General features: G+C 28.1%; 1 protein-coding gene across 1 annotated transcript in view; it reads left to right on the top strand.

Annotated features, from left to right (window-relative positions):
• The first annotated feature begins 5,726 nt into the window (after positions 1–5,726).
• LOC100160185 (inactive tyrosine-protein kinase 7) overlaps positions 5,727–16,238 on the top strand; it is a 306,264-nt gene continuing 295,752 nt past the window's right edge. Inside the window, exon 1 of the mRNA XM_029488699.1 lies at positions 5,727–6,218. Within this exon, the coding sequence (XP_029344559.1) occupies positions 6,143–6,218 (76 nt within the window). The 5' untranslated portion in view covers positions 5,727–6,142. The remainder of the gene's footprint in view (positions 6,219–16,238) is intronic.

Raw genomic sequence — 16,238 nt, 5'->3', positions numbered from 1 at the left:
TTAAGTATACGGTTTTTCAAATCATAAAAATTGTCTTGACGCATTTACGTTAATCAAATATGTAATAATGTCTCTGTAAGTATAACTATTAAATTTACTGTCTGTAGACAGTTCATCTCGGATAATTGACAGATAACGTTTCTTTTTTTTCAACATTTTTTTTTTTAGTGATGCATTCTTATTTAATACCATCACATAAACATGTTAAGTTCTCTTGGGGTAATTTATTCTAGTCATTGTTCGATCCAATCACACAAGCACCATTATTCACTTTTAACGTTTTTAATTTATACGACGCACCACTGAACGAATTTCATGGAAAATGGTACAATGAAAGGCCCCAAATAGAAAACTCTCAGAAATAAACGTTTAACTATATACCCTTCATATTTTACCATTCTATTTATTCTTAATTTTTTTTCGACTTTGCTTGCAACCGTGACATTTTAAAAACTTTGAAAAGTTATTAATTAACTAAATTAGTTTGTTTACAGTGTACCTAAAATGTATAAACCAATATTAACGTTTTTAAACAAGTATCCAGATTTTTACATTAAAAAACGACCTTTGCAGGTTAAAATATAAAGTTGAATACAAAATAAGAAACTTAGTATCGAAAAGGTTAAACTGCAGAATAACGTTTATCTAAAGTTTAAAACACGGCATTTTACATGGAGCTCATATTGTAAAAATGGTTATTTAAATATAAAAATGAATGGGGCTAAATATAAATATATTATATTCAGATAAGTAAAGTTCTATGCACAATTAATAATTTACTATTTCGTACGATTGATTTTGTTCTATCTTTTAAGACATTTAAGGTAGGAATTAAAAAATATAATACTTATTTATTTATTGTAAGTAATAATGTAAATATTTGAACTAAATAGTATACAAGATAGGTTATACGAACAAGTGGGACAACGATATCAATAGCCAAAATTAATTGGTCAAAATCTCAGATAACGTTTATTGCAAATTATCTGTTAGTTGTTACGAATTAGAACTATTATCGTAGAATTATTGTATTATATACTATTATTATACCACTTATCCTGCAGTAGGTACGTGCTTCGAAGAGATAAACAAGTTGAAACCGGGATAGATACCTATATACAAAATCGCTTTAAACATTTTCAATACTTGAAAGTTTCAATATTTATCTTCAGTTAGGTACTATAAGTAAGTATGGTTGGACAAAAAATAATATACCAGTTTCTTAGATTTAATCGATTTAAATAATCACTTCCGCTAATCAGTTACTTTTTATATTTTTTTTTCATATTTAACTCATTGGGTTATGTTAATGATATAAAATAATAATAACGTGTCCTTATTCTTTATACCATATCAATAAATAGTAAATACTGATTATTCATTATTTATTTCCAACGGTTAGATATATACACTTAATACTAACTAATTATAATTATTTTGCATTAAAATAAAACTACATAAAAGATACAAATGCCCATGGTAAAATCTGAAAATCTGGAGGAATTCGACTGTTGCCATAATTATAAATTATTCACGATTATCAATACCATTATTTAATTATTTATATGCATGCACAACAACACAAACAAACACGTAAACTTTAAACATATATCATATTAATAATATAATATAATCTGCACTGAGTGCCAGGTGAGCAGGAGCCGCTAACAAAATATCAGAGTGAATAATGTATTGAGTTATGACTTTTATGAGTATGTAAAATATTACATTATATAAATTGCTCATAATTCACTTAAAATTGATATATTGTAAAGGGCCAAGCTTCAAACACAGATAATTTTCTTAGCTTTAATTTTGATTATAGGTCGATTAACTCTAATATTAAAGATAATAATATGAAATCGGTTGTGTGGAACCCAAATGTCCTCGGTTGTGAAAAATTCGGGATGGTATCCACTAAAAATGTCTGGATGTTTTATAACTATAATATTTGTTTATAATATCTACGGCCCCTTTCAGTCCTGATCTAAAAGCTCGTAGGGAACTTTCAAATTTAAGTACAGTTTTTACCGTAAGAACCTAAATAATGTGTAAAAATAACTCTAAATTCAAGCAAGTGCATTAAAAAAATAATATTTTTCACCAACATTTATGAATATCAACTAAAAAACACATAAATCTGTCATTTATAACTACTTGAACGTGCAAAAAATTATCCACAAAAACAATTCATTGACCAAAATAGATACCGCGAAATAATATTTATTTTTATGATATACATTGTCTCAACATATTCGCCATTCGGAACGCAATAGAAATATTCTATAATTATTAGTGATTTAGAACTTATAACGTTAAAACGGCACTCCACCAAAATTTGCAGTTTGAGTTCGTACGATAGCCGATGAGCCACGAATCGCTTACCTAACCTATACAGTGTCCTGTGAGGATATACGCATTAACCGAGGAGCCCTACCTGACAAAAACCGGCTTTTTGCTGTTTTACATAAAAAGTAAAAACTAAAAAAATGATTAAAAATCATATTTTTAAAAATACAATTTTGTAAGGTAAACATTTTCCGAAAATGAAACTCTATAAAATTTCACTCTTCAAATGTTTCAAAAAAAAAATATATATATCTTTTTAAAACTTTTTTACCAAAAAAATTAATTTAATTAAAAATTAAATATATCAAGCTCTAGTCTCTGTGAGTCTAATAAAAAAAAAAAAACAGATTTATGATAAATGTATGGGTAAATCCTCGCGTGACACACTGTATAATATAGGTTACCTACTGCAGCTACCATACGTACAACGCTTAATTCTTTTCATGTGAACTGGTGATAACCGGTATGTTCAGGTGTGTCTACGCTAATTATTTATTTATTTATTTGACGCCGTAAAGGAGTTGGCCAGGACACACACGAGTCTTATAATACATTTTAACATTTATGACGGATAATAAGTGCTTATATATATTATACAAACGTACAATTGAAAAAAGTGTAAAAAGATTGTGAAAGTGCAAAAATATTACTCAGAATACATTAATTAGTATTTGAATAAAGTAAGTACTTAGTATACTTAGGTGGTGGAAAAACTTAAGTAATTTAATATAACGTGGATCGTCCAGCTGTGTGTGGGGGTGATTGTGGACATAGGATGTGAGATAGGTACCATGTGCACATAGTTTAAAATATCTTACCGCGGCTCTGAACGGTGGCCTAAAATAGTATAATCTAAAATTTAAACACGACACGGTCGAACTCATTATAATTATTGTTAAGAACATACAATATTATGAATTATGATATTAATTAATATTTAAATATATAATTCCCAATGAAAATAAAAGTAGGTACTTAATTACAACGCAGTTTCCAGCGTGTGCAATATTTCACCAATCGCGTATTTACACGAGTAATGACAATCTTCAAAATAATAAATGTTATACTTGGAACATTATTAAATACCTCAATCGATCAGAAGAGCCGTGTCAGATGCCATCAATTATACCGAAGTGTTTAAATTGTAACGTTCGACCATTTGAAATAATTTTTGAAATGCATTTATCCTCATATTTGAATACATGGTATTTGGAAATGTCATATTTTCACACGGTAATGTAGTTGCATACATTTTCGTTTAAACATTTCAAATGATTTTCAAAGGTATTTTTAACAAGTACATAGGCACCTAGTGAAAAATAATGTATTACATCGCTTCAAGTTTTAAATAGAGTATATCGTTCTAATTACTTCCAATTTTCTTATAATTACGCGTGTTTACCCTGTACGAAAGTACTTACCTAGTTACTTAAAGTAAAACTCGTAATGTTTAAAGTGGTAATAATGAGCTAATAGTAATTTGAAACCGTTTTGTTAGTAAGTACCTACTTCAAATAATTAAATTACTTGCAAGGTAATTTATTATTATACGTGGAACGAATTTGAAATTTTTTTGAATACGATTTTGGTCACAATTAGATTACTATTAGGTATAATAGATAATTAGAGTTATTTAAATTACCTATGTTTTATTTGTATTCTTTGTAAAATATGCTTAGACCATTATTTATATTAAAAACTATGAAATATCTCCATGCCACAACTTTTGGGTAATTCTAGCACTTTACTTTAATAATTATTCAATTCATAATAATATAATATGTACTTACGGATTATTTTGATCGAAATCAGTATACATAATACGATATAATATTAATATGTATTATAGGCCATAGCTATAACTTATAATCAGTGTGATATATAATTATTTTAAAAACCAACGAACATTTAAAACCTATGAGTCTGTTAAACAGTTAGCCATGTATTATTAGTTATTACCTGTTATCATATAATAAATTATATTATGATCCATTAAAGAAAAATCAAGTCTTATTCTGTGATGTATATTTATTTTACAGTTTTTGTCATCTACTGTGATCAATTTTAATCCTAGAACAGTGTAGCCAACACCAAATATACGTATTTTCGTTTTATATAATATGGAAAAAAAAATTTTTATCAACAATATTCTTTCCGATAAAAATTAAAAACCAAAAACTTTTATTATGGCATAAAATCAATCTCGTAGGAATTCTACGGAAAAAAGCTTTTTACCTACTAAAATTTCATATCTTTATCCGATCATAACGTGGTAGTGGAAGGGTTAAAAGTTCAATAGGCACTGCAGCTGCTGGCGTACACGTCGTAATATTAATTTATTGATATTATTCTCACGTCGCGTATCAGTTGTTTAACTCACGATGAGTTAATATTACGGACCTACGTGTTAATATTACAATAATAATATTTTGACGCATTCATTTTACTATTAATCAAACGACAACAACTACAAGAACACGTAATATTACTCTATAGTTGGGAATTTAAATGTAACAGATAATAATTATTACCAAACGCGCCTGCCTCCTACACGGGGCAATTTTTTTTTTATCCGTATCTAAGTGTGCACTTTCGGTGGGGGGGGGGGGGTGACCACAACGGTGAAGTGTGTTGTTTCCAGCGTTCGGAGGTCTCGAACCGGAGCGCAGAATCGAGAAACCATCTCAGGTTCGGGCGGCGTCAAACACTCAAACTCCGAGACCGGCACAGCCGTCTACTATAGCGAATCACAAAATATTACAAATTCATTAATTTTGTTATCAATCGAACGACGACATAACTACAAGAACGCAGCGCGGCGGGAATTTAAATGTAACAGATAATAATTGTCACCGAACACGCCTGCCTACGCGACGCAATTTTTTTTTTATCCGTATCTATGTCTTGCGTGTACGTTCGGGGGGTATGGGGGGATGGGGGGGGTGGTGACCACGACGGTGCAGTGTGTTGTTTTTAGCGTTCGGAGGTCGCGAACCGGAGCGCAGAATCGAGAAACCATCTCAGGTTCGGTCGGCGTCAAACACTCAAACTCCGAGACCGGCACAGCCGTCTACTATAGCGAATCACAAAATATTACAAATTCATTAATTTTGTTATCAATCGAACGACGACATAACTACAAGAACGCAGCGCGGCGGGAATTTAAATGTAACAGATAATAATTGTCACCGAACACGCCTGCCTACGCGACGCAATTTTTTTTTTATCCGTATCTATGTCTTGCGTGTACGTTCGGGGGGGGGGGGGGGTGGGGGGGTGGTGACCACGACGGTGCAGTGTGTTGTTTTTAGCGTTCGGAGGTCGCGAACCGGAGCGCAGAATCGAGAAACTATCCCACGTTCGGGCGGCGTCAAACGCAGAGACCGGCACAGTCGGCTAGTGAATCACAAATCCCCGTAGTGTGTGTAACGGCCGCCGTTGCCGGTGCGATTTTCCGTCCGCTGCCGAGTGAAAGCGAAAATTCATTTTGAAACCAAAATAATATTACACTATAGTCACACCGTACCGTATCAGTGCGGGACGCGAGTTCGTTAGTCGAAATAAAATAGTATTCGTGTGGCCCGTATTGATAAATAAGTATATTATTCCGTATTGTTTTATTTTAATTTCCCGTTTGTTTGTTTGTTTTTTTTTTAAACGAATTTATTTATCATGTGATTTTTCGTCATCGTATATTATTATTATTGTCGTTACTTATTATTTTGGCATGACGGATTTTCCGATGAAAGTTGTACGTCCGGACTAAAAAATAAATAAATAAGGATCATACGACATGTGTACAGTTACTGCCGGATTTCTACAGTTAAGCGCTCTGTGCTTTTGGATAATCGCTATAGCCAGTTCCCAAGGTAAGATATATACGATTGATCGCTTCTATAATATAATTATATCGAACAAAGGTTTTTACTTTTTTGGATTTCAACTAAATATATTTATCGGTTTATTTTAATTTTTACTTTTAGAAATTTAAATTATTTTAGCTTGATGAAAATTGTATGTAAACAACACAAATAATAGAGCAATAAATTAAACAAATTATTTAAGCATCTTTTGATGCTATTGATTTATTTTTAAATTAAACGAATAGTCATATTGTATCCATTTTTTGAATAACACATTAGGACATTAGTTACTTATATAAAACTACTTTTACTAATATTTTTCTTTAAATACGTTAGTATAATACATACATCAGGACATACATTTATTTTTATACTTACCCCTACAAATATTTTTAGTGATATATAAGCAAGATAGTTACTTAGAAGATAAATATAACAAAAATAAATCTTTTATAAGATATGAGTAATAGAATAAAAAATATAATTATTACAATATTATAATAGGTGCTAATTAATTATGATTTATTTTTAGTTATCATATATCAATTATTGTTTTTCATTCAATAAATATTCCCATCTATAAAAAAAACGGTACACAGATCATATTATACCACATTAATATTATTATATTATAATAAACTAGCTGCCCGACCTTCCTCCGGAAGAAATTATTTTTTTATAATTTAATTTAGAAACATATGACTATTTTTTGGCTATACAAATAATAATATAATATAATTACATAGGTATTGTAGTTATTGTTATTGCTACTTTCTGAAAATTATATAACCTACATTTTGAATTCAACCACTTGAGTGGTAAATTGTATTATTTTTATTATAGTATAGAGATAAGGTAGAAAAAAATGTAACAATAAATTATTTATTGAATAAATAATATATATTTCAAATGGAAAAACGCAAGTGCAAACAAATAAATAAATTAATAATAATAATAATAATAATAAATAAACAAACAAACAAACCGGTTTCCTTCGTCTCCAAAATCAAGTTAGATTCTTATATATATAGATTACAATATATGAAACTACATCTTAAAGTTGATCAAGAAATCAGCACATTTAATAAGGATATTGCTTTGTAGATAATAGTATCATTTAATATAATATCGTATATATACTTAATACCTACCTACACTTGTCCCATTTAATATTATGGTAATGACCACTAAAAGGTAGTGTCATTCATTAAAATAATTATAACTAAGGTATAGCTGTAGTTTTAAAAATTAAAACATTATATTTTATGAAATATTTTAGGTTTTTAATTAATTGTAAAGCAAGACTGTCGTGGATACCCACATAAGTAATATCCATAGCACCTATTTTAGTTTAAGTAAATAATATTAATTAAAGATAATATTATTTCACTCAGCATATTTTATAATGAAATAATTTAAAAAAAAATTATAATAATATTAAAATTTAAGTATTTAAAGTTTTGCATAATACTGACAGTCCGATAATAATAATATAAATCAAATTAAATTTAAAGGTCACGTAGGTAATAAATATTATAAATTATGTACCAATCTTTATATCACTCCATTTCTTATATAATATAGGTTCTTCTAAAATATGCTTATTTTAAATTAAATGTATATGTATAATTATAATACCTAGCTTATTAGTAATTAATAATACTGTTCAGTTTAAAAACAAATTGTGTTGTTCTTAAAAGTTGATGGCAAACGATCGACCTCTGCAGGGCTCTTCTGACTAGAAACGAAATATAGTTTGTTGTAGGCAACTCAATATAGTTTCAATAACAATACAACTTTTACTTAATATATAATATACTTTCAAGAATTTATTTAACCCGAGAAGTCCGATAAAAGTTTCTTGTACGTTAATATCTCATTATTATTATTATTATTGTTGCGACTTTTGGTGTTATTTTTTTTTCTCAGAATGTTGTTTCATTTCGATCATAAATAACAATGTCGTTTTCCGAGTCACCCCTACCGTCACCTCCACCACCACACCGTCGCACAATACCAAAACGGTATGAAATTAATTTCACCCAGTTCAATGGTTCTTCTGTATAGTATGTAAATACCCTCAAACCGTAATTAAAATTTTTTTCCACTAATCATTCGCGTTTCACGCTTCTATTCCTAGAATTCCGTAAATGATTTCTAGAAATATCATCGATACCTTGAAGTGTTTATGAATATATTTCTATTATTTTACCCTCGTATTCTTATAAAATGTTATGATAATGATACGTACTTAGCTGTAACCAAGAGTTACAAGACTACGGGGCCACCTATGATGCTATTATTCACGATACTAGTTTTCTAGTTAATGTTAAATAATTTCTCAAAATGTGTGACACTTGAGTATCTCTAAGAATTGCACCACTTTTCAAATATTTGTTTTAACAAAAATTCAATTGTAAAGGAAATTAGTAATAAACTATTAAAATAATACTTAAAGTTACAAAATTATTTTTTCTTACACATAGTATTTAATATTATATTTTAAATGGGACAATTGTGGCCTATACCGGGGAGGGGCAAACTACGTCCCGTGGATCAAATTTGTAGCATGACTGATCTCGATACGGCCCATGGAGACATGATTTTATATTACAAAATAAATGGACACGATACAAAACATAAATAATTTAGGTACTTAACTATGTAATTCGTTTGACCACCATACATTTTTTACTTTTAAGCCTTCTGTTAAAAAGTTTGCCCATTTTGGTATATAGGTACTTCAAGTCAATTAAAAATGGGTATGATTTGATCTGGGTCAATTTTATGCTACATGCTAAACACATAGTATAGTATAGTATATAATATATAGTTAAAGTATAGTATATCGCATGACATTTAACTTAATTTCAGAAACACAGCTATGAATTTATGAAAAGAAAATACCTTGAACTAGTTTGATACATAAACAACTACTTCAATCTATAGGTATAATATGTTAGTATAGATTTTCTACTTAACGTACAACATAGAAATTACCCTTTTTCCATCAACGGCTATAATATTATACTGCAAGTTGACGATATGGGTACCTTCACTATCCTGTATGTTTATAGTTTAACATTTTAATAATATGTGTAGGTACCATTTAATTCATAATTACATATGGATTAAAAGTGTATATTGTTCCACTCTCCTCTTTTATATCTAAATCCATCCCCAAAACATGAATAACATTATTCATTTCACAAACATATTAATATATAGTTGTGTCCAAATCAAATAAACTGTAATAATAATTGCAATATCACCCGATACAACTAAATACTATAGTGATACACCATATTATAATACCTATGATATATATTAATATGCAGTTATGTATATTTATATCAATTGTACACCTAACTGACCAATATAGACAAACGTATGGACTGGACAATATTATAATTGTGCATTGTTTATTATATTATGTTATTGTTAAATTTAATGTTTGAAATGCTCAAGCTTATAAATTGACTTACAAATTACAATAGGTACAATCCTATGTATCACATAATTAAATTACTGGTGGATACAATTTAAATGACCACTATATCAGTAGGTACTGTATTACTGTCCTATTATTATTATTATTATTATTATTCAAATTTAATATCATTGCATATTGTGAAAAAAACTCTTTTTAGTAAACATAGTTTTATTTCTTTTGAAAAAAATACAAATTATATTAAAAGAAACTAAAAAATTACTCAAGACGTTTGAAATATTTTAAGTAAGTATCCAGTTAAAATATTTTTGTTAAGGATAAGTTAAATTAAATTTTTAAAAAATTATATTTTACAAGTTTATCAACAAAAAAATCTAAATAAATAAATAAATTCATTAAATATTAAATATCTAGGATTATTAAATAGCTGTAACTTGATTTAAAAAAGTGTTTTTCTTGGTCAACCGTATTTTAACTATATTATATAGAGTTCAACATTTTCTGTAAAAAAAATAATTGAAAATTCTAAGGATTGTCAAAAATAGTCTCTCTAAAATATATCAACCATCGATGTCCAATTTCAAATTTTTAAAATGAATCTCAATAAGTATTTACAACAAAAATGTAAAACTTAAAAAAAAAGAGATCATTATAAAATCAATAAAAGAAGTAAATACTACAATATTATACTATTGTAAAACTAACAAAACAGTTTTAATAGTAATTTGTATCAAATAAAAAAAAACCAACAAGAAGAACACAGTACAAATTATTTAAGCATTACTATATACCTACAATGAATATTTTAGTGGTTTATACAAGACCAATCTAAATGCCCAAAGCTGTTGCAACATTCAGTAGTTCTATAAAGTGTGGAGACATTTTAACTGAAGTGGAAGATAAACATATAAATATAAACTTATGATTTACATATTAAATTAAATTATTTGAACAATAATTATTTTCATTTTATTACTGAAAGATCATCAGTGAAGCAAACATAGAAGTAAGGTAAACAGCTTAAGTATTTTGAAACACAATATGTTTTAGCCAGTATACAGTCAGAAGCTTGGTAAATTTCTGAATCGATATTCAAGATCTATAGTGAATAAAATATAAATAAATTATAAAATTTAAATTTAAGACATTTGTGTATTTTAGTACAATATTAAAGGTATGCATTATAATTAATGCATAGTAAAAAAGAAGATAGAACAACTACGTGAATCTTTAATACCTGCAGATGAAATATAATATTTTAGTGTTTGTTACTTATTTTACTGTTTATAAAATACAACATTTGCGGACGTCACCAAAACTATTCATAAGTCATATATTTTGAAACTATCTGCGTCTCGCTAATGTCTCGCTTATACAACACTAAGTACGGACAAAAAATTATTTTTCATTTCTTAATTAATATTTTGGTTTCTAAATGTACAGATTATAGAATCATAAAAATTAAAATATTTTTTTTTTTTTGTTTTTGCTATCTAAACATTTAATTATTTTCTCGATTATTTTGGATACAAATTATATTTTTTTCACAAGGTTTTTGAATAAAACGTACAAAAAATATACTGCTTGAAAGTGTGATTACGTCAAATCCGCGTAAATACAATAAAGTTGGTTATCCAAAAATGTGCTTCGACGAGTCAAAATATATGAGATTCTTCTACACGACCGGGTACAACTTACTATACCTACAAGGAATTTAAGTGCCGTCACAATCGTCAAAATTTACTGAAATACTCATAATAAAAGATCGTTTGCAAAACGATACTTATAATAATATACAGTCCATGTCAGTCGAGATGTATACCTATAACCAGCCCTGTTCCATTCAACTAACGTGGGTGTTATCAGTAAGTTGTGCACGCAAAAGTAATGAAATATAGTGAAGACTGCTGAGAATTTTTGCAAGTGTAAAAACCTAACCATACCCACTTGCTCAACAATAAAAATAATTAACTCTTAGATTAGTAGGCTTTGACGTCATGTTTTTAGTTCAAAAATCAAAGGTAAAATCTGAATAAACATTGTTTAAACCTTACAGTTTACATACAAACAATACCCATAAATCATTTGTCATGGATGTATTGCAGGTTGTTGGGCGTATGTGAGTAAAGTTGCATCATATATAAGTTTCCAACCAGGGTGTTAGTAAATTTGATGAATCTAATTTAATATGTTTTGAAATGTTTAACTCGGGGTTTAACTTGTGTACAATGGCGAGGGTGTTTTGTGCAGGGCGAGTAGTTAATAGAAAGTGAAGTGTTCTTAAAACAGGCCATGGGGTAACTGTAAAGAAAATAAAAATCGTCTCGCAGCAGATTCATCCAAACAAAACTAAATAATATTAATGGTTTAAACATATTATTTAAGAATTAAATATGTTCTTAGTAGGTATTAAAACAAAAATTAATTTTATAAACATAAAAGTTTTTATTTTCATTTATTTAAATAAATAATAGGTCCGAATTGTATATGTTTATTTATTATAGTACTATAATAAAGTTTCACCTTGACTTTTGAGAAAGGTGGTGAAACATTTCAATAAAACCGTTGCACAGACATTCGAAATATATGCGTTTCTTACACGGAATAATTTTGAAATGAAGATTCTAAAAAAAAACTCTAGTCCAACAATTATGTCTAATTACTATGATTGATGAGATAGTACCTATTTTGATTTTCTATAATAACATCAACTATATCGTGTATTTGTTATATGTGTATAATTATGAGTATACAGTGGGGTATACAGTGGGTATTGTAATTTGTATTAGTATTATTTTTTTTTTTATAAAAATGTAAAAAGAATCATTTATGGTTAATTCGAGTATTAAAATGATATTGACATATTGTAAAACTATAATATGTGAATAAAAACAATAACTATTTCAATTTCATTCGTTTGAAGTTATATATTATTATTATTATTATTATGCAGAATTTTTTGTAAGCCATTTGTTTACGTCAAAAAGTACAGATTTTGCGAGTTCATCGGATAAAAATGAAACAATCTTACAAAAATCGGATGTTAGTTAAATATTTAAAGGAATATAATGACGTGTGGAAATATATCTACTTAAAGAATAAATGAACATAATATTATTATTAGGTTTAAACTCTTGAGATTAATTATACTACTCAAGGACAGACGGACAGTCTGTACAAACTTCCGTTTTTCAAATGATGATCCATTGATCCATAACCAACCATTTTTTTTATAAATTATTTTTGACCAATATTTTTTTTGAAAATTTCGTTCAATTAAAATGAGAGTTTATTATACAGACGTTTCGCTGTATTTTATATGAACTTACGATATGTAGTTAGTTACCCGTATTTATGTGACAATAGAGTATATAGACCATTTAAAAATTACCGAAATGAAACATTTGCATAATATACTCGAATTGCACGTTGTTTGTATATTTATTATATACTATACGTGGTTTTGAAATTGGAAATCGTTATATCAAATAAACTATTGAGTATCACCGTGGCCAAACATACTAGTGGTGTGCTATTAATTATTGTACTTAAAATTATTTATGTATAGACTTTTTGCTCGAAATGCTTAGTTATTTCACAAATTAATGTTTCAAGTGGTATCCTGGATATGGTTGCATCCATGTCCATTCATATTTTGTTATACTATTTTTATTAAAATTGAATATTACTGAATAATTTCATAAAAACGTTTGAACAATATCATCTGCATTTATCGAGGCATTTATTATACTTAATTAATTGTTTTCTTTGCGATGTATAAATTATTGAAATGTCGTTGTATCTTTTGTTATATGGTTGTAATTTTTCATATAAAGTAGGTAACATAATAATAAACACTGTAAGCACCTATACTGTACCAATTTATGGGAATCCGAATGGTGGTGTACACTAAATAACAAACTCATAGAAATCAAAAATTCGATCATATACTAAATAATCTCCATTCATTCAATAGAAAAGTTGAAGTAATTATTATAAATAGATACGTATAGGTCCCACAGCCATCTTATGCGTAGATAAGAACTAACACTGGTCCAAATCTATGGAGAACCTTTTACAGTAGAGTACCTTCTTGTTTATTGTCAAAACCATATGGAAACTAGAAAAGTTATATGATTGCTTGACATACTTTTTGAATCTCTCAGCCCAATCAAACACAACATCAACAAAACCATCTCACTTCTAAAATATATTGATATGTACAACTTAATCTAGAAAAACCATTGTATTCAATCATATTAATCATTAATATTTAGCATTGTGTAAGCTAATAATCTAAGTTGTTAAAGCTGTGCCAATATTAATAAAAAAATAATAATAAGCAAAATTATATACAAGCAAATTGACAGTAGAACGATATGTCATTATGTCGATACATAACATACCTACCAATACTAATAATTATAATACTATGACATTGGTAAAAAAAAATAATAAAACTAAGATGCGGGTTTTCCATACTTTTGTAATGTGATAATATCCATGCAGTCTTTGATTAGTTATACGATATTTCTCGCACATAAAATATAACCGGGGATTATGTGTATATCCCACGTCAGTCTGAACGCTGGAACACCTACACACCTATAATACAGTTCGTTTAAATATTATTCATAAATATACCTATGCACCCATACATTGTACATCATAAAATATGCTGCACAGGGCGATTCACGAATAGCATGCTCGCCCCCGCTTTTTTCTTTAATAAATCATTTATTATAAGTCTGATTTTTAGTATTCTTAAATATATTAAGGTTCTCAAAGACCAAATTTTCTAATTTTCGAGATCTTTTTTACTAATTAAGGAATGTCCTGTGGCAAAGTGTTTTTCAAATAACTACCCTCCCACCTCATTTTTACTTTAAATTATGCAGTGGATAATATAGATATATCGAATTCAAAATTCAAACAACTATAGTCTTTCAGTAATTAAAATGTATATACTAAGGATAATAGTCCTTAAAAAAGTTTTATAAAAAAGTAAATTAATATGAGTTATATTAAATTGAGTATCTTTGGTACCTACACAAAGTGTAAGTAACTCAAAAGCTACTCAATCGAATTTCGATTTTAAAAGGTCATAATTTTTGGAAAAAATATTCGCCAAATAATGTACAGTAGAAAAGGGTGGTTCTCGTTTTAAAAACGGGAGTTTGTATATCTACGGTACACTTTTCAAGTAAAGTGGTACTAAAAACTAACTAATTTATTCAACCAGAGTGCAAATCTATTTACTTAATATTGTTGTATTAAATGTTAGACACTTATTTTATGCATATTTTTTTATCAAACTTGTAAATATTTAATAATTCTGTACTAAATGCCCTCGGGCGTGTATTTCAAATAAATAAATAAATAAATAAAAAACCTTAATAATCGGAAAATATGGTTTTTAATTATATTTCAAAATTCCAAGAACCAGATTTTGAATAACTACACTATTTAATAAAATATCTGGGGAGTATGCTTGGTGAATTACCCTGTATGTTATTATACATTGATGTTGATGTGTATGTTTGCGCAATACTTTACACTGCGTTATGTACAAACAAAATTGACGTGGAAATATTATGTCATACAGTTTCTTGCGGTGCCTACTGCCACACTAAAAGTGTCCGTTTTAGCTGAGGGGAAATAGCTTTTTCATGCTTTTTTTTTCATGTTTCGTGGTACTGGGCTATTTGAGAATTGAGAACCTAGTTTTAAATATTGATAAAAAGCTACAGGCTTACGTAAAATATAAAATTGTCCCCTATACTCGGTTAAAATGTTCATATATATGCCACTAAACTCACGGTTATTTAGGTTTTTATTCGTACATCTCTAAAATATTTTTAGCTCAACGTCCTGTGCTATAAAAGTATAGTAAGTAATAACTAGCTTTACGTTTTACTCATGTACAAGACTTGAATAAATAAAACTCATCAGTTCACTTATAAAGCTATTTTGAATATGAAATGTATTTAAAAAGGTACTATTATTGTTAGTAAATGAATAAAACTCAAACAAATACTCGCATAAAATAATATTTAATGTACAATCGTGTTAAATATACAAAGCAATTAATAAATTTGAATTTTTTTTCAATTTAATATAATATTAGATACATAATATATTCGATCAAACTATAATACACTACAATTAAGTATCTAATGCACGAATAATAAGCGACTTTTAAAAGCATTTACCGTAAATAATCATTTTTTTTAGGTAATTAATATCTCAACACACATCCTGCGCTAGATGACCGAAGTTAAATTATAATCTTCTCACTCCTCAGTATAACATCCTATTTATGTGTCCAATTAAGATGTTTTAAAGAAAATCAAACGATAATAATATGTTGTCACCGAGAGACATATTTATATAATTATATAATGTCTATTCAGGGTAATTACCCTTACATAATGATTTATAATCTCCATTTTAGATTCTGAGTGAAACGATGAATGTATTGATTTTACAACGATGTGTTTTTTTTTTTTAATTTTTTAATTTGTTGTTTCTGTCATCACCTTTTAGGACAGTAAAGGTGCTTTGATTTTCTTCAG

The sequence above is a fragment of the Acyrthosiphon pisum genome, chromosome A1 (assembly GCF_005508785.2).
Source record: "Acyrthosiphon pisum isolate AL4f chromosome A1, pea_aphid_22Mar2018_4r6ur, whole genome shotgun sequence".
Taxonomy (NCBI): domain Eukaryota; kingdom Metazoa; phylum Arthropoda; class Insecta; order Hemiptera; family Aphididae; genus Acyrthosiphon; species Acyrthosiphon pisum.
Note: the sequence above shows the minus strand (reverse complement) of the source record. Positions and strands in the feature narration are given on the sequence as shown.